Consider the following 14,725-nt stretch of genomic DNA (forward strand, 5'->3'; position numbering starts at 1 on the left):
TGTACTTTATTTTAAAAAGAGGTATATACAAAGCACTGATAAGGGGTCCAAAACAAGACTGCCTGACTGCGTTTAACATCAAATTTAACTAAAATAATTTAATAAAAAGGTATAGATACTAATCAGCAATGTACTGAAACATACTGAAAACTATTATTATTATTATTAATAATAATAATAATAATAATGTACAGTGCATGGCATCACACAAATTGTGAAATTTAGAGCTCATTAAGAAGTTTGCTTCACATTAATAATTCAAAAACCTTTTATTTCCAGTACTTATTTCCAATGTTGAAAAGTGAAATTAAAGTACATTTTATTGTTTTTACAATAATATATGAAATAATAAAATTATTTAATGTGTTATATTCACAGTTGTTTTCTTTCATTCTTTGAAATGTCTTCACTGAGTTAAATAGATGGTGACACACTCTCCCTATGCTGTCAGAACCATGCAGAGACCGGCACCAGACCCTCTCACACCTCTCTGGTCCACCGTCATACTCCTGGAATTTGGAGCCATTCACGGCGATGGGCAGGGCTTCCGGAACTTCCCCTGCATCCACACTCGTCGCATGACCACCTTCTTCCCCCTGTTCACCTGCAGCCTCCTGTCCTCCAGGTTCTGAATCTCCTCCAAACCAGCGCTCTTGAACAGCTCATGAATTTCATCTGTCAAGACATTGTCGTTCAGTGTCAGCTTCTAGCACGAGAAGCCTTTCACATTCTAAGATGTTCCTGGTGAAACCACAGGTTATAGGTTCAAATCCCAGTCCAATCCCATGAGTATATTGCAATTTCATTTTTTGGAAAAGTATATGTGGGTGGTTAAGTATGCTAAGCTCAGAGGTGGAGATTTCAGGTCCAGAGAGTACAAGTTCATACCAAGATTTTGTTTCAACCAACCAGTTGAGTACTCTGTGACTGGAACTCTTTATACTCAACTGGTTGATTGAAACAAAATCTTGGTCTGGATTTGTACTCTCTGGACCTGAAATCTCCACCTCTGGATAGGCCTCGGTGCCTCTGAACAGAAGGTCACCGGTTCATGCCTAGCCTCAGCACATCTGTGGGTCCTTAAGCAAGGCCCTTAACCCCCAGCTCCCTGGGTGTCGTAATAGGTGGCTGCCCTTTGTGGTCAGCTTGCTCTCACCTAGGGGAGGCGTAAAGAGAATTTCCCCTTGGGGATCAATAAAGTATCTACTATTATTATTATTATTATTATTATTATTTAAAACAAAAGTATTTAAGTACAGCAAACATTTAAATATCAAAACCCAGCCCCAAGGTACCTTTTGTAAAGAAATATACACACGTCCCATCTCCTCGAGTGTAAAAATTCTCTGACAAGCAGCGACCTGTTAAAAGAAGAAAATAGTCATTGTTTCAGAGCTGTGACTTGTAAACGCTTCTAAAATGATCTCATTTCCTCATTTCAGTGCACAACATACCACCAGGGAATTTTATATATATATATATATAATATATATGGTATGGTATATGGTATGGGATATATATATATATATATATATATATATACACACACACACACACACACACACACACATATATATATATATATATATATATACACACACACACTGTATATATATATTTTTTTATTCTCACACATACACCTATACATATGCCTATAAAACAATATGCCTGTATAACAGGACAGGAAGTGCATTTAGGTATGCATGCTAATGCTAATCTTCTTTTGCACAAAAGATTTGCCTAAGTGTGAGCTGTATATTATTTCTTCTTTCATTCATCCATGGTTTTGCCTTCTATTAGGAAAGTACCATTTGGGTAAAAACTCAGGGTGAAACCAATACAGACATTAGCATTGGTATGGGATTTTATGCCACCAGAACTACAGTGATGAAATAAGTGTCTGTCGAATGGATTGCAACCAGTGCCGGACGAAGAGGAAAAACCACTAAGGGTGCATGTGAAATTAGTGAGGGATCAGGATCCCTGCAGCCATGTCGTCGTCACAGCCTAATTGGCCTTCACCTCAGGGCATACATCATTAACTTGAGGGTGCTATGCATCAAAAAACAGAAAAGGCACCTTTCTTAAATCGAAGCTGAGACAAGTCGTATCGGCCATAATCTCGGAACAGAAGCACCCCACCGGGTTTCAGGAAGTGGGCCAGGCGGGACACAACGTCCTGTACTCTGTTGGAAGAATCAGAAAACAGGCATTTATTTCACAGCACTGAGCATAACAGATGTGTGCCACTTATACAAAGGTACATCTAACTGTTTCAAAATTAAACTGCTCCTGTAGCTCAACAAGTTGAGGATTATGTTAATGCTAAGGCAGTGGGCTCAAATCCCAAAGAACACACATAAATTGTGACCTTTCCCTCTACCATAACTTGCTTTGTCTAATAATATCAGCTGCAGGTGAATAAGGTTCTGAGGCTGCAATAAAGAATGGAATTTTATATATGTATGTGTGTCATGATGATCACCATCAACTTTTTGCAAATTTACTTGTGGTTAGGAAGCCATGCAAAGTTAAATGGGTATTTGATATATTCAGATTTTGTTAGTTTAAAGCCACGGGGCTTTGCCTTAATACTTGTGACCTGCTCTCAAGTACAATCCCGTCAATTACTGAGCCAAGCCTCTCAATCTACAATTTAAAGACTCATATTTAATAGTAAATCACAAAGGCCTTTAGGTTTTACATGATGTTTTTTTTTCCTGGCTGCATATTTTCTTCACTTCTAAAATTCAAAAACTGCAACATGTTTGTTAAAGGCAGTTGAACTAGAGAAGGAACAGGAAAAGCACTTTTAACAGGGTTCAGGAAGGTGAGGATGCAGAAAAGCCTGAAACCTGCACAGTCGACCAGTCACCTTGTGTTTTTATGGATGGATGAGTACAAGCCTCATTCATTCAAATTCAATACAAACCTTTCCCTGGAAACGCAGGACAATGTACACTGTGGAAGAGATACACGGCGCCATTTTACACATACGCACACACCAGACACACACACAGAGCAACAGCAATTCAGAATGACCAATTCTGTTGAACTGCCCAGCTGTAGGTTAAGGGAGGACACTGGACTATCATGAACAAACCCTCACAAAAACCAAACAAAACCCCCCGGGGGAATATGCAAAACATGCAGCCAGGGGCAGACTGGACCCCAAAACCTCAGGAGCTGCAGCCGACTCCTGACCGCAGTGCCATCATGATTTATTGATTTCAGGCCTGGAAGCACCTGAGCCGGCAGTCGCCTGCGCAGCCGCAGCGGCTGAGCATATGGCCGCAGACGCCCTGGAGAGTGCAGCGGCAGCTGTCCACATCGCAGACCCCCCTCTGAGGATGGCACCCTTCACCCCGGCTAGTCATCATCTTCTCATCTCGTCAGCGTGGCTCCTTCACTTCCTGCATTTTTCCACAAACCCCTCTGCAGACTCTTACCTGGCTATTAACTGTAGCACTACCTGCTCCTTAAATGACTTCAAAGCATAAAGTGTTGTGCAGCTTTACATTCCCCTCCTGGGTGACCCTGTGTGCACACTGCAGGTTTACACCCCCCCCAACCCGCCCCTCCTTTTGGATGAGTCTGTCATGCCCAGACTGGAGAGAGGCTGGTGCTACTGCTGGGGCGGGGGGCGGGGGTGGGGGTATAATGAGGTACAGACAAAGAGGTGGAAGCTTGATAAATGAGAGGAGGCCCGGCCGTCTCTTCGCCGACCTTCACTTACCGCGCAGGGTGAACAGACGACAGCATGAACACCAGCAGCACAACGTCTAGGCTCCGGGGGGGGAAAGGCAGCACGGCACCCCCTTGGCGGATGTCATGCACAAAGGCGTGACAGACAGAGCCATCGTAGCCAGGGTGGTCCTGAGCGAGAGGGGAGGGGTGGCTGAGATCCCCGTTTCAACCACTATCGAATCACATCCGGTGGCTGATTCTGATTGGCTAAAGGAAGAGCAAAAACACCCAGTGCACTCCAACACCTGTAAACAGATAACCTGCTTTTAAACTACAGGGTGTGTTTCTATGGAAACTGGGTTATGTGTCCAGAAAGGCAGCGAAACCTTAAAAGAAAATGTTAAGCGTTACATTAACAGCTAAAACTGAAACCCACAGAGCGGAATGTAGTGCAGCCAATATGTAAAACACACACACTAACATTGTTTTATTTATTTCAGACCTGTGATAAATCATTACACAACCCCACATATGCATTAGTCTGAAGGTTTGGCTTTGGCAGGTAAAACACTTAAATCAAAAATTTCCCAAGTAATCTATAAGGGTGAAATAATCCTGAAGCTCTGAGAAACACGTATACAGCTGCCAGAGTCCTGACAGAATTATCTGGAAGATGCCCAGCGGCTGCCGCAGGATTCTCTGCAGCCTCGGATTGCAGGGCCCTAAAAAGCCGTCGCTGCCATTTCCTGAAAGCCAGAGCATTCAGAGAGCACTAAATGTGCGCCGGGCTGCAGAGCAGCCGGCCGTTAGCCTGGGCTGGAGTGTCAGTGATAACGCCATCAGGCAGTGCAGATGCCTGGCACTGCAAACTGGCTGCTCTGCTTACCTAACAAAGAAGAGCAGCATGGGACCTAGACCTCGCTGAGAAAACTCACAGGATGCACTGCAGAACTGAGCTCTGTTGCTGTTATCATGCTTAATATGCACTTTCTACCATGTTAAATGCCAAAAAATGTCAAGTTTTCCAAGAGACAAATGTGTCCACAAAACTGAAAGGTATTTAAATTCGTCTTTAGCGACAAGAGTTCCATTTCAATAACCAGGTCGTTAAGCAAAGTGATCGCTAAGTGAAAATCACGGTAGCCTAGCCGAGACCGTGACCAAGGATACCAAGTCTCATAAAACCGGCATGACGCTCATGCTTTCAGACTCTCATACTCACACAAGAAATCTAATGGCAAACCTATATTATTCCATTATAAACCTAGAATTAGCTACATCAAAAGCGTTGGGGTAGTTTGCAAACCCTACAGATTTGCAAGGTAATGAAACTGTTACATACATGTAAATGTGTGTGCAGACTTGTCTCAAACTGAAAATCTCACTTCAGCCAATTCGGCAGTCCCATCTAACTATGCTTATGACTTTACTTCAGCCTTCCATACTCAATTTCTTTTATCCTTCCTGGAGTGGACATTTTTAACAACACTTTGTACTTTCTGCTTCAAAGATCTTTTCTAAGGCCGGTGTGTTTTGTTGTCAGGCATATGAAATTTGCTCGTAAATGCACACATTCGTCGGAATGGTACCAAGGTAGTCACTAAAAAAAGGAGTGGTTGTATTTACATATATAATACCTTCAATACATGCAAAATAGAATCTGTACTACTAAACATGCAAAATATGCTCCCATTGAAAATGAACAGTGCAGAACTGCGGCAGTTACCTTCACCAGCCGGACCGCGCGCGGAGAGAAGTCACAGCAGTACAGAAAGGATCCCGTGCCCCTGCAACACACACAGCCATGCAGACCATTGACAAGGGGATCTGGTTTTGTCTTTTTAACTGCCTACTTAGGGTGATGTGTTACTTAGCAGCTAAGCGCTATCGACAAGGGAATACTGCAAAATGGAAAATACTATGAAACAGAAATGTATTAACCATCCATTTTCCAACTGCTTGTCCTTTACAGCAGTGTTTCCCAATCCGGTCCTCAGGGACCCACAGACAGGGAGCTGACAGGGAGCAAAAACATGGACTGACTGGCAGGGAGCTTGAAGGGAGCAAAAACATGGACCGACTGTAGGTCCCCAAGGACTGAATTGAGAAACACAGGCAGCCTGAAAGCTTAGGGCAGCATAAGAGCACATCCTGAACAGGAGGCCAGTCCATCAAACACCATGGGTAATTTTAGAGATGCCCGGTCATGGAACTGCTCCCAGTCCCCCTATTTCAGACTGCCCTGTGTTTTGCACTTTAAGTATTGTGAAAACCCTCTCCTTGTCGGCTCTTTGTATGGTGCACCACGGTCCTGTATACCTGTATATGAATGGTAAGGCAATAAACCCACCTGACTTAAATATCTGTCTTTGGGGAGAAAGACTGGAGTATCTAGAGCAGGGCTCTCCAACTCCGGTCCTGGAGAGCTACTGTCCAGTAGGTTTTCTATTGTACGCGGCTACTGATGAGCCACACCAGGTCTCAGGTAAATACCAGGAACAGGTGTGGCTCATCAGAAGCCAGGTAGGATAGAAAACCTGCTGGACAGTAGCTCCCCAGGACCGGAGTTGGAGACCCCTGATCTAGAGGAAACCCACATGGGCAGAACATTTAAACCCAAGAAGCATGAGGTGGGATTTGAACCCTCAGTGCCAGATGTCCGAAGTAGCAGAACTAGCCAATGAGCCACCCAAAGGCAAGGTAACTCCAGGCAATTAATTTTGCCAAATTAATCAACACATCACACATCTTGATGAAACTATAAAGATTTAAATTAGGACCTTAAACTAAATAACATTGTTTAATAGGTACTACAGCACACATGATTACATCAGTATCTAAGCTGGACAACATTCAAATGAGATGAGTCACTATATGCAATAAATCAACCAAGACATTAACAGATAATGGAGGGCCAAACCTAATGTCATTAGCATTTAATTATTATTTTTAGTATTATTTATTTATATTGCTGTGGATTTCAGTGGAAATCATGTGATGGTGGCTCAGTGGGAAGCACTGTAGCCTCACACCCTTGTGGTTGTGGGTTTGAGTCCTACCCCCAGCTCTGTCTCTATGGAGTCGGCGTGTCCTCTCAGTGGCTTTCGTCCTGCAGTTCACTCATGGTTAGGTGAACCTCTGTCCTGCCCATAGAATGTGTGATTGTGTGTTCCTTGCAACGGCCAACCCTCTCATCCGGGGTGCTGCCTGTCTTGTGCCCTTGTGATCCTATACGAGGATCCAGAATAGCCCTGTGAACTGTGCTCAAATCTCTGAACAGTCCCGCAGTTGAGCAAACAAGCAGCTACTAAACCTACTAAATCACTCCAGTGTCTCTCCGGGAATTCAAACACACAAGCAGTTTATTTACATTAGTTATTCAAAAAGCATCGCGTCCACCACCCAACTGATGCACCTGCCACCTTCAACAGGTGAATCAAATGCCGCACTTGGAATTTCCTTACATTTTCAATTTTCTGGATAATCGCAGACAGAAGACAGCGCTATCGTGCAAGGCAGGAAGAAAAAGAATCCTTCTTTCGAAAGCCCAATGCAATAAAACTAACAGCCTTTGGGGGGGATTACTGGCCCTCTGCCAGACCACCGTTTCAATTATATGGGGACTTTAACACAAATTAATATTTGACTGGCAGAGTTTATTATCCCATGTTCTGTAATGCAGATTGAGAATAACACAGAAGACTCCATCAAAAGCAGCTATGAAGAATCACATGGGCCATTAAGCAGCATGAAAAGCCCAGTGATTTAGATCTGTGTGACATTTAGGCAACTGTGACTCACGGAATCCACACAAGCTCGCTGTAATATAAAGGTTATATTGCTTGTGGCTGGATTTCAACGTGGGGGGGGGGGGGTGTATCTTAATGACATCCACGTCACACTCATCCTCCCAATGCCAGGCTGTTAGTCTGGCTTCGATCCTTTAGTGCAGCTTCAGCATCTGTTTGGCTTTGATTTGTCCCTTTCTGTTTGGCTCAAACCGCACCCTGCCCGTTCCCGTGATCCATCCACCATTGCCCATCCACCGTGGCTTTGCTCACTGACAGGCGTTTCTCCTCCCCTTATGTCGCAAGCCAAAATATTCACATTGTCATGGAACATATGCCAGGGATAGAGGCCATGGCTTTATCTATATCCCTCATTTTCATTACGAAATCATCAGCTTGGCACTTTACAGCCCATATAAAAATGTAGGAATACCAGAGCACTGAGCATAATCAATAAAATGACATAGAATCACTTTATGGCATGTTATGTCTGTTAACATCACTGTATCATACCATTAGAGCAAGTAAATTACGGATCCGCAAATACGCTACAGAAGCTGACACTTTCATACAGAGAATTAAGGAGAAATACACTGCCCGGCCAAAAAAAAAGTCGCCATTTGAATTTTTCGTTGGACTGCCTTTAGCTTTGATTATGGCGCACATTTGTCATGGCATTGTTTCCACTGGCTTATGCAACAACTCACCCTTTATTTTCATCCAGATTTGCATTCAAATTGACAAGTGAGTTGAACCACTCCATAAAGCCTCCTTCAGCGCATCCCAAAGACCTTTAATGAGGTTAAGGTCACAACTGTGTGGTGACCAAGTCATGCGTGAAAACGATTCCTCATGCTTTCTGGACCACTATTTGACAATTCGAACCCAATGAATCTTGGCGTTCTTGTCCTGGAATATGCCCACGCCAGCAGGGAAGAAAAAAAATCCACTGATGATGGATGGAGGTGTAACCTGGCCATTCAGTAGATTCAGGTACTCAGCTGACTTTACTTTATTGCTGCATAACGTTGCTGACCTGTAATAATGATCCAGTCAGTGGCTCTTAAGTATTTGCTGATCTAAATTCAAATGGCGACTTTTTTTTTGGCCAGGCAGTGTATATAATGTTTGACTCCAGCTCCCCTTCTCCCCCATGACAGGGTAATGGATAAGCGGTTAGAGATTGGATGGATAAATGGATGGGTAATAACTTTAAACTGTTATATTTTAGCACACCAAATTAAATATATATATATATATATAAACCAAAATGTCTATTCCATTCATTCAAAACCAAACATCTATTGAACCTAATATTATAACTCAATCTTTAAAATATAAAACAGGAAGATAAACTAATATTAGAATTCCCTGACTAGAGTCCATTTTCCATTCCTCTGTGGGCAACGAACAAATTTGGGCAGAGAAACCAGACAGTATCAAACAATGTCAGAATAAGTGTGTGTGATATTTCTTTGTCAGGCTCACCTGATAGAGCTGATGATGGGAAACACACTGTTACCAGCTCCACACCCAATCTGAAAAAGATAATACTGTCACAAGTTACCAAACATGGCAAAAACAATATTCTCATATACACATGCACGCAAAGTTACGTCTTTGTTATATCTGCAATATCACCTTTGGAAAGTTCATCATTGACAAATTACAGCATTATGTCTGTAACCTGTTTCTACTAAAATCCTTTATTGAATAACTTGATCACAATTGTATTGATATCAATACAGTAATAGGTACTGGGAAGTGGAGTGGAGACCCTCATGCAGTGTTGTAATGTTGGGATAAAAATCACAATACTTTTTATTCAAATAACTCCTGTTGCCCACACCAATAGAAGTCATACCCAGATCGAAAAATATTTCATTCTCTGTACCTCGAAGATCCTGAAAGATGCCTGCTTCCCAGGGAAATCAGCAGTCTCCCCATCACCCCCCGAGCCCTGCTGAAGGGTGGGTGCCCCATTCCGCTGCCCCTCCCCCGGTTCAGGAACCAAAATACAGCCCGGTGTCTCTGTGGTAAGCAACTCTGGGAATTCATGGAACAGCCAGCTGCGGTCCTTGAAGAATTTGTTCTGGTGCATCTCATAAAACCCATCCCAGTATTTACTGGCATCTATGTCAAACTTAGCTGAGGGCAAAAAAGAGTGATGTCAGTGTATTTAATTATGTAAAGTTTAGTGACACATTTTAAACCATTTTTTTGGTTCTTGCTTAAAAAAAAACCTGGTTGATAAATGTAATTAATTATTCACAATAATCTCATGCTTAAGATCATCTTACCCTGCTCCGCAACTGGAATTTTTTCTCTGGAATTTTCTGTTACTTTTTGCCTTGCAAATTCTTTCTCTTGCTCTGACCACTGAACATGGTCCCTAAAAACACAAACCCCCACACTTTAAGCTATAATTAAGTCCTCAGTACAGCTTTATTATGTCTTCAATTATTATTTCATTATATTCTTTAATAATTATGCCTGTAGCTGTATACAGCTAGACATGTTGCCCCATAACTAATCTGCTTGCATAAAATGATGAAAACGAAGGCTGCTTTTTAATAATTCTTGTGGTAAGTAAATTCAGGATGGCCCACATGTGCCAGATAAGGCAAGCATACCACATGTTGTGCCGGAATATATGCTCCGGATTGGTAAGTATCCTCGCACCCAGTGGAGCTGATGGCCGGCCTTCACTCTTTGCTCGTTTGCAGCTGAACCATCCTGCAACCTCGATTGCCGGGGCCAGAGGGAAACGCCACAGCGCTCGCATTACACTTCTTACACAGCAAAAACAAATAAATAAAACATAAATGCTGCATTAGAACAAGGAATATCCAGGACCTGTATCATGAACCTGGTTTAACAAAGTCAGGATTACAAGATAAATTTCAGCTTAATAAAACCAAACAAATGCAATCTGAGAAAAATAATATCATGATACTGATTACCAACAATTTATGTCGAGTCAGGTTCTTACTGAAGCTAAGGCCCAATCCCATGTCCCCCCTAAGACCTAACCCCTGATCCCTCACAGACTTAATTGACATTACATGGTAAGTGACTGAGTGTGAGAGGCCCCAAGGGCTCAAAATGGTATAAACAGAAATGGCACAGCATGTTGTGGCACATCACGTTACCTTGACAACGCCAAAATATGTTCCTGACTATTGTGGGTTTGGGACTTTTCATTTTAAGATTTGCACTTTCTTCATGGCCAACGTACATAAGGACTGACGGCCTAATTTGAACGTATACTTGTCAAATAATCAATGTACTCTTTTTGTCAAAACAGCACCATTAAGCAATAACTAAAAGAAATGGTTTCTTTGCTGTTTATGCTAGGCTTGGCTGGCATCTATTTTCTCATACCTACTTTATTTAAAAAAAAAAAAATGTAAATCATGTAAACTCCTGAATCACAGAGAGCCTAAATGGGTTCAACAATGGGAAATTGAGTACTAAGGAAATCAGGAGACAATTTCTTGCTGCAGAATTTTTAAAAATCACCATTTGTCTATTGACACCACTGTCACTGTCTGTTCTGCTGCACCTGCCCAGTCTGCAGCCACATGTACACTAGGTTTCATGCATGCTGCTCTGACAGTTTACTTTAATGAGGCTCCAGTCACAGCTAACACTGTGCACCACAATATATTGCCTTAATACAGCATCTCCATATCAGTTTAATAGAATGATGAGCTTCTGTATTTTGACGGTATTAAAAATAATACCTTTGGGATTTCTCAATACTGGGGTATTCCACAATACCGTAATACCGCCCTAGCCTAGTTTACGCTTCCAGTCTTCCCTTGGACCACTCATTCATTTCTATGGGAAAAATGCTAACGCTAACTATGACAACCTTAACCCCTACCCAGCCCTAGCCATAACCAGGGCTATGGAGTCGGAGTCGGAGTCGAGGAGTCGGAGTCGGAGACAATTTTGGGTACCTGGAGTCGGAGTCGGCAAAAAGTTAACCGACTCCGACTCCTACTAAATTTAAATGGGAATTAAAAAAGTAAGTTGAAATGTCCCAATTCACAAACAGTCATAATGAACTACTTCTCTGCTGTAAGAATAAAGCCCAATGCATGCAGTGCATAATGTTACCACAAAACGAACATGTCAAGTAACCATGAAGCATGCTTTTCATTGACTGTATGCGTCACTATATGGGATGTAATGCACAGGTAAGGCGCGGCACCGCTTTCCATTGTGTCGTGTTCCACTGTTACAGGGAACTGTGAACCTAGCCTAAAGCCCCCCATACATTTACAGATGCACTGCCGATTTTTCGGCCGTTCAACGAGTCATCACGCGTCAAACGCCTGAAAAATCACCTGGTGTGTTCTCAGCTCCGTCGGCACCCCTTCACTATGCGCTACCCTTGAAACCTTGTTTTCATTGTGTTTGTCTTTAATCTGGCATTATAGTAGAGTGTTGGCTTCCTAGCCAGTAGTTCTGTGGTGAAATGACATGTGTGTTGCCTTCCTTTCCTTCAATGGATGTAGAAAATACATTAGCATAGTATATACATACAGAGGAGTCGGAGTCGGGGAGTCAGAATCGGAGCTGGAAGATTTAGAAACTGAGGAGTCGGAGTCGGAGCATTTATCTACCGACTCCACAGCCCTGGCCATAACCATAAGTAACCAAACAAAATAGTTTTTGCATTTTTAGTTTTTTCATTGCAGTCACGGATTTTTATAAAATAGAGTTTTCTTATATGGGGACCAGGAAACTAGTCCCCATAAGGAAAAAAGAAAAAAGAAAAAAAAAACGGGTATTCATCACGTTGTGGGGACATTTGGTCCCCACGAAGTAAGGTATACCTGGACCACACACACACACATGCACACACACAGTTTTGTAATTATATCTTTGTGGGGGCTCTCCATTAATTTCTTTGGGGAAAACTCTAATCCCAACATGATGACTTTAACTGTAAGTAACCAACCAAACAAAATATAATTTTTTAGTTTTTTGACTGCATTCACAGATCTTTGTGGGGACCAGAAAAATTGTCCCCACAATGTAAAAATAAGTATTTATTACATTGTGGAGAACATTAAGTCTACGCAATGTAACATAGACATAATCCACACACACCCACACACACACACACAGCATAGATGTGTGGCTGAGGAAGACAACAAAGGTGCTGACCTAATCCTGGCGAATGACATCCATGTTCATTTATAATTACACCATTCAAAGTGCAAAGGGTAGAGTAAATGGACTAATGGATATAAAGCTAAATGAGACTGACATGTTCAGTATCATGTGGTCTAAGCAATAGACCAGGGTTTCTCAACCCGGTCCTCGGGGACCACCAGGCGGTCCACATTTTTGCTCTCTCCCAATTCCCTGCCAATTGGGAGAGAGCAAAAACGTGGACCGTCTGGTGGTCCCCGAGGACTGGGTTGAGAAACCTTGCAATAGACTATAGCAGAGGCCACCAACATGGTGCCCGCGAGAATGTTTATTATACATAAAGTTTAGATAAGTTTAGGAGGGCGTTTCAAACTGGTAGCCCTTCGTATGGCTCACTAACCATGAAGTAGCTCTCAGTTTCAAAAAGGTTGGTGAGCCCTGGACTATAGGGTACAATCCATACCACTTGATTTTCAGATGATGTATTTCTACACATCTTTATTAATAATTGCACTATTTCCATTCACCACCATTGGCTGTAAGAGGGTGACAGCTGTTGAACGTGAAGTACGCAAGTGAACGTTCAAATGTTAATTTAAATTTATCTGTAAAGTAGTCCGGAAAACCAAGGGGTGTGCGAGAATTGCTGTCAACTCCGAAAGCTGAACCAATAATTCATTATAGAAGAGATCGCCTCTTTCGTAGATATTACCAAGATTTAGCACACATAGGGAAAGGGCATCTCTGCCTGTGGACATCAAAGGTCTCTGATTAAAAACTGACTGGCTTGTTTGTTGAAAGATATTACAGCAGGGATACTGAATATCGAGTATACTAACTTTCCTGCAGTCACCAGACTCTCATGTCATATTGTGAGTTTGGGAAAGCCCATTTGTTACGTCAGGTAATGTACAAAATTCTTCTCTGATTGGTCCAAGCACTGTTTGAGATCTGTGATCCTGAAATATAATGTGCTCCAGAGCAGGTTAGGCATGTAGCATGAGTTACCATGGTGACATATCCCAGTGTCATGATATCAGAAATCCAGAGTTACCTCTATTTACATACATGGATGTTGGTACCCTTACAGCTCATTGAAACAATGCTTCATTCCTCCTGAAAAGTCATTAAATTAAAAGTAATTATGTCTTGTATACTTGCATGCCTTTAGTATGTGACAGAATAAACCAATAAAATTGTGGAAAGAAATTAATTATTGTTTGTTTTACAAAGATAAGCTAAAATAGCCTGGACAGATTTGTTGGCACCTAAAAAAGATCATAAATCATTGAATCATAGGCATATTTCAAATGGTTTAATTTTAATTAGTATTGCAGGTGTCGTCAACCTTTTTATCAGCCATTCAGCCTTTTTAAAGAGAGAAAACTTGCCACTGTGTAGTTTGGTTTTATTATAAGTGCCACACTGAACATGGACCAGAGAAAGCAGAGGAGAAAGCTGTCTGAGGGGCTCAGAAAGAAAACTGCAGATAACCATGTTAAAGGTAAAGGCTATACGACCATCTCCAAGCAGCTTCATGTTCCTATGGGTACAGCTGCAATTATAAAGTATAAGGTCCATTGGACTGTAGCCAACCTCCCAAGACATGGCCACAAGAGGAAATGCAGCTCCAGGTTGATGAGATGGTTAGTGCAAAGGGTACACAAAGAGCCAAGGAAACCATCCAACACCATTCAAGCTGAGCTCCAAGGTCATGATATGTCACTGTCTGATCACACCATCTGTCACCTTTTGAACAACAATGGAAGAAGATCCAGGAGGACTCCACTATTGAAAGAAAAGCATAAAAAAGCCAGAGTGGAATTCGCCAGAATGCGTGTTGACAAGCATGTCGACAAGCTGTAAAGTTTCTGGGAGAATGTCCTTTGGACTGAGGACACAAAACTGGATCATTTTGGCAAGTCATATCAGCTCTATGTTCACAGATGGAAAAATGAAGCTTTAAAAGAAGAGAACACCTTACCTACTGTGAAACATGGAGGGGGCTTGGTTATGTTTCGAGGCTGCTTGCAGGGACGGATTACGGACCGGGCCAGCGGGGCCGCTGCCCAGGGGCCCTT

The 14,725-nt window shown here is 42.2% G+C and overlaps 1 protein-coding gene across 5 annotated transcripts in view; it reads right to left on the reverse strand.

The window, feature by feature from the left end:
• mettl8 (methyltransferase 8, methylcytidine) overlaps positions 1-14,725 on the reverse strand; it is an 18,022-nt gene continuing 3,297 nt past the window's right edge. For 3 of the 5 annotated variants that reach the window (XM_023806014.2, XM_023806017.2, XM_023806015.2), the window contains 9 exons: positions 10,109-10,267; positions 9,776-9,867; positions 9,370-9,623; positions 8,964-9,013; positions 5,414-5,474; positions 3,737-3,876; positions 2,080-2,186; positions 1,296-1,361; positions 1-675 (listed from right to left, as the gene is read on the reverse strand). In XM_023806014.2, coding sequence (XP_023661782.2) covers positions 527-675; positions 1,296-1,361; positions 2,080-2,186; positions 3,737-3,876; positions 5,414-5,474; positions 8,964-9,013; positions 9,370-9,623; positions 9,776-9,867; positions 10,109-10,260 — 1,071 coding nt within the window. In that variant the 5' untranslated portion in view covers positions 10,261-10,267 and the 3' untranslated portion in view covers positions 1-526. The remainder of the gene's footprint in view (positions 676-1,295; positions 1,362-2,079; positions 2,187-3,736; positions 3,877-5,413; positions 5,475-8,963; positions 9,014-9,369; positions 9,624-9,775; positions 9,868-10,108; positions 10,268-14,725) is intronic. The other 2 variants (XM_023806016.2, XM_023806019.2) reach the window with 1 other exon arrangement.

Source organism: Paramormyrops kingsleyae, chromosome 1 (genome assembly GCF_048594095.1).
Source record: "Paramormyrops kingsleyae isolate MSU_618 chromosome 1, PKINGS_0.4, whole genome shotgun sequence".
NCBI lineage: Eukaryota > Metazoa > Chordata > Actinopteri > Osteoglossiformes > Mormyridae > Paramormyrops > Paramormyrops kingsleyae.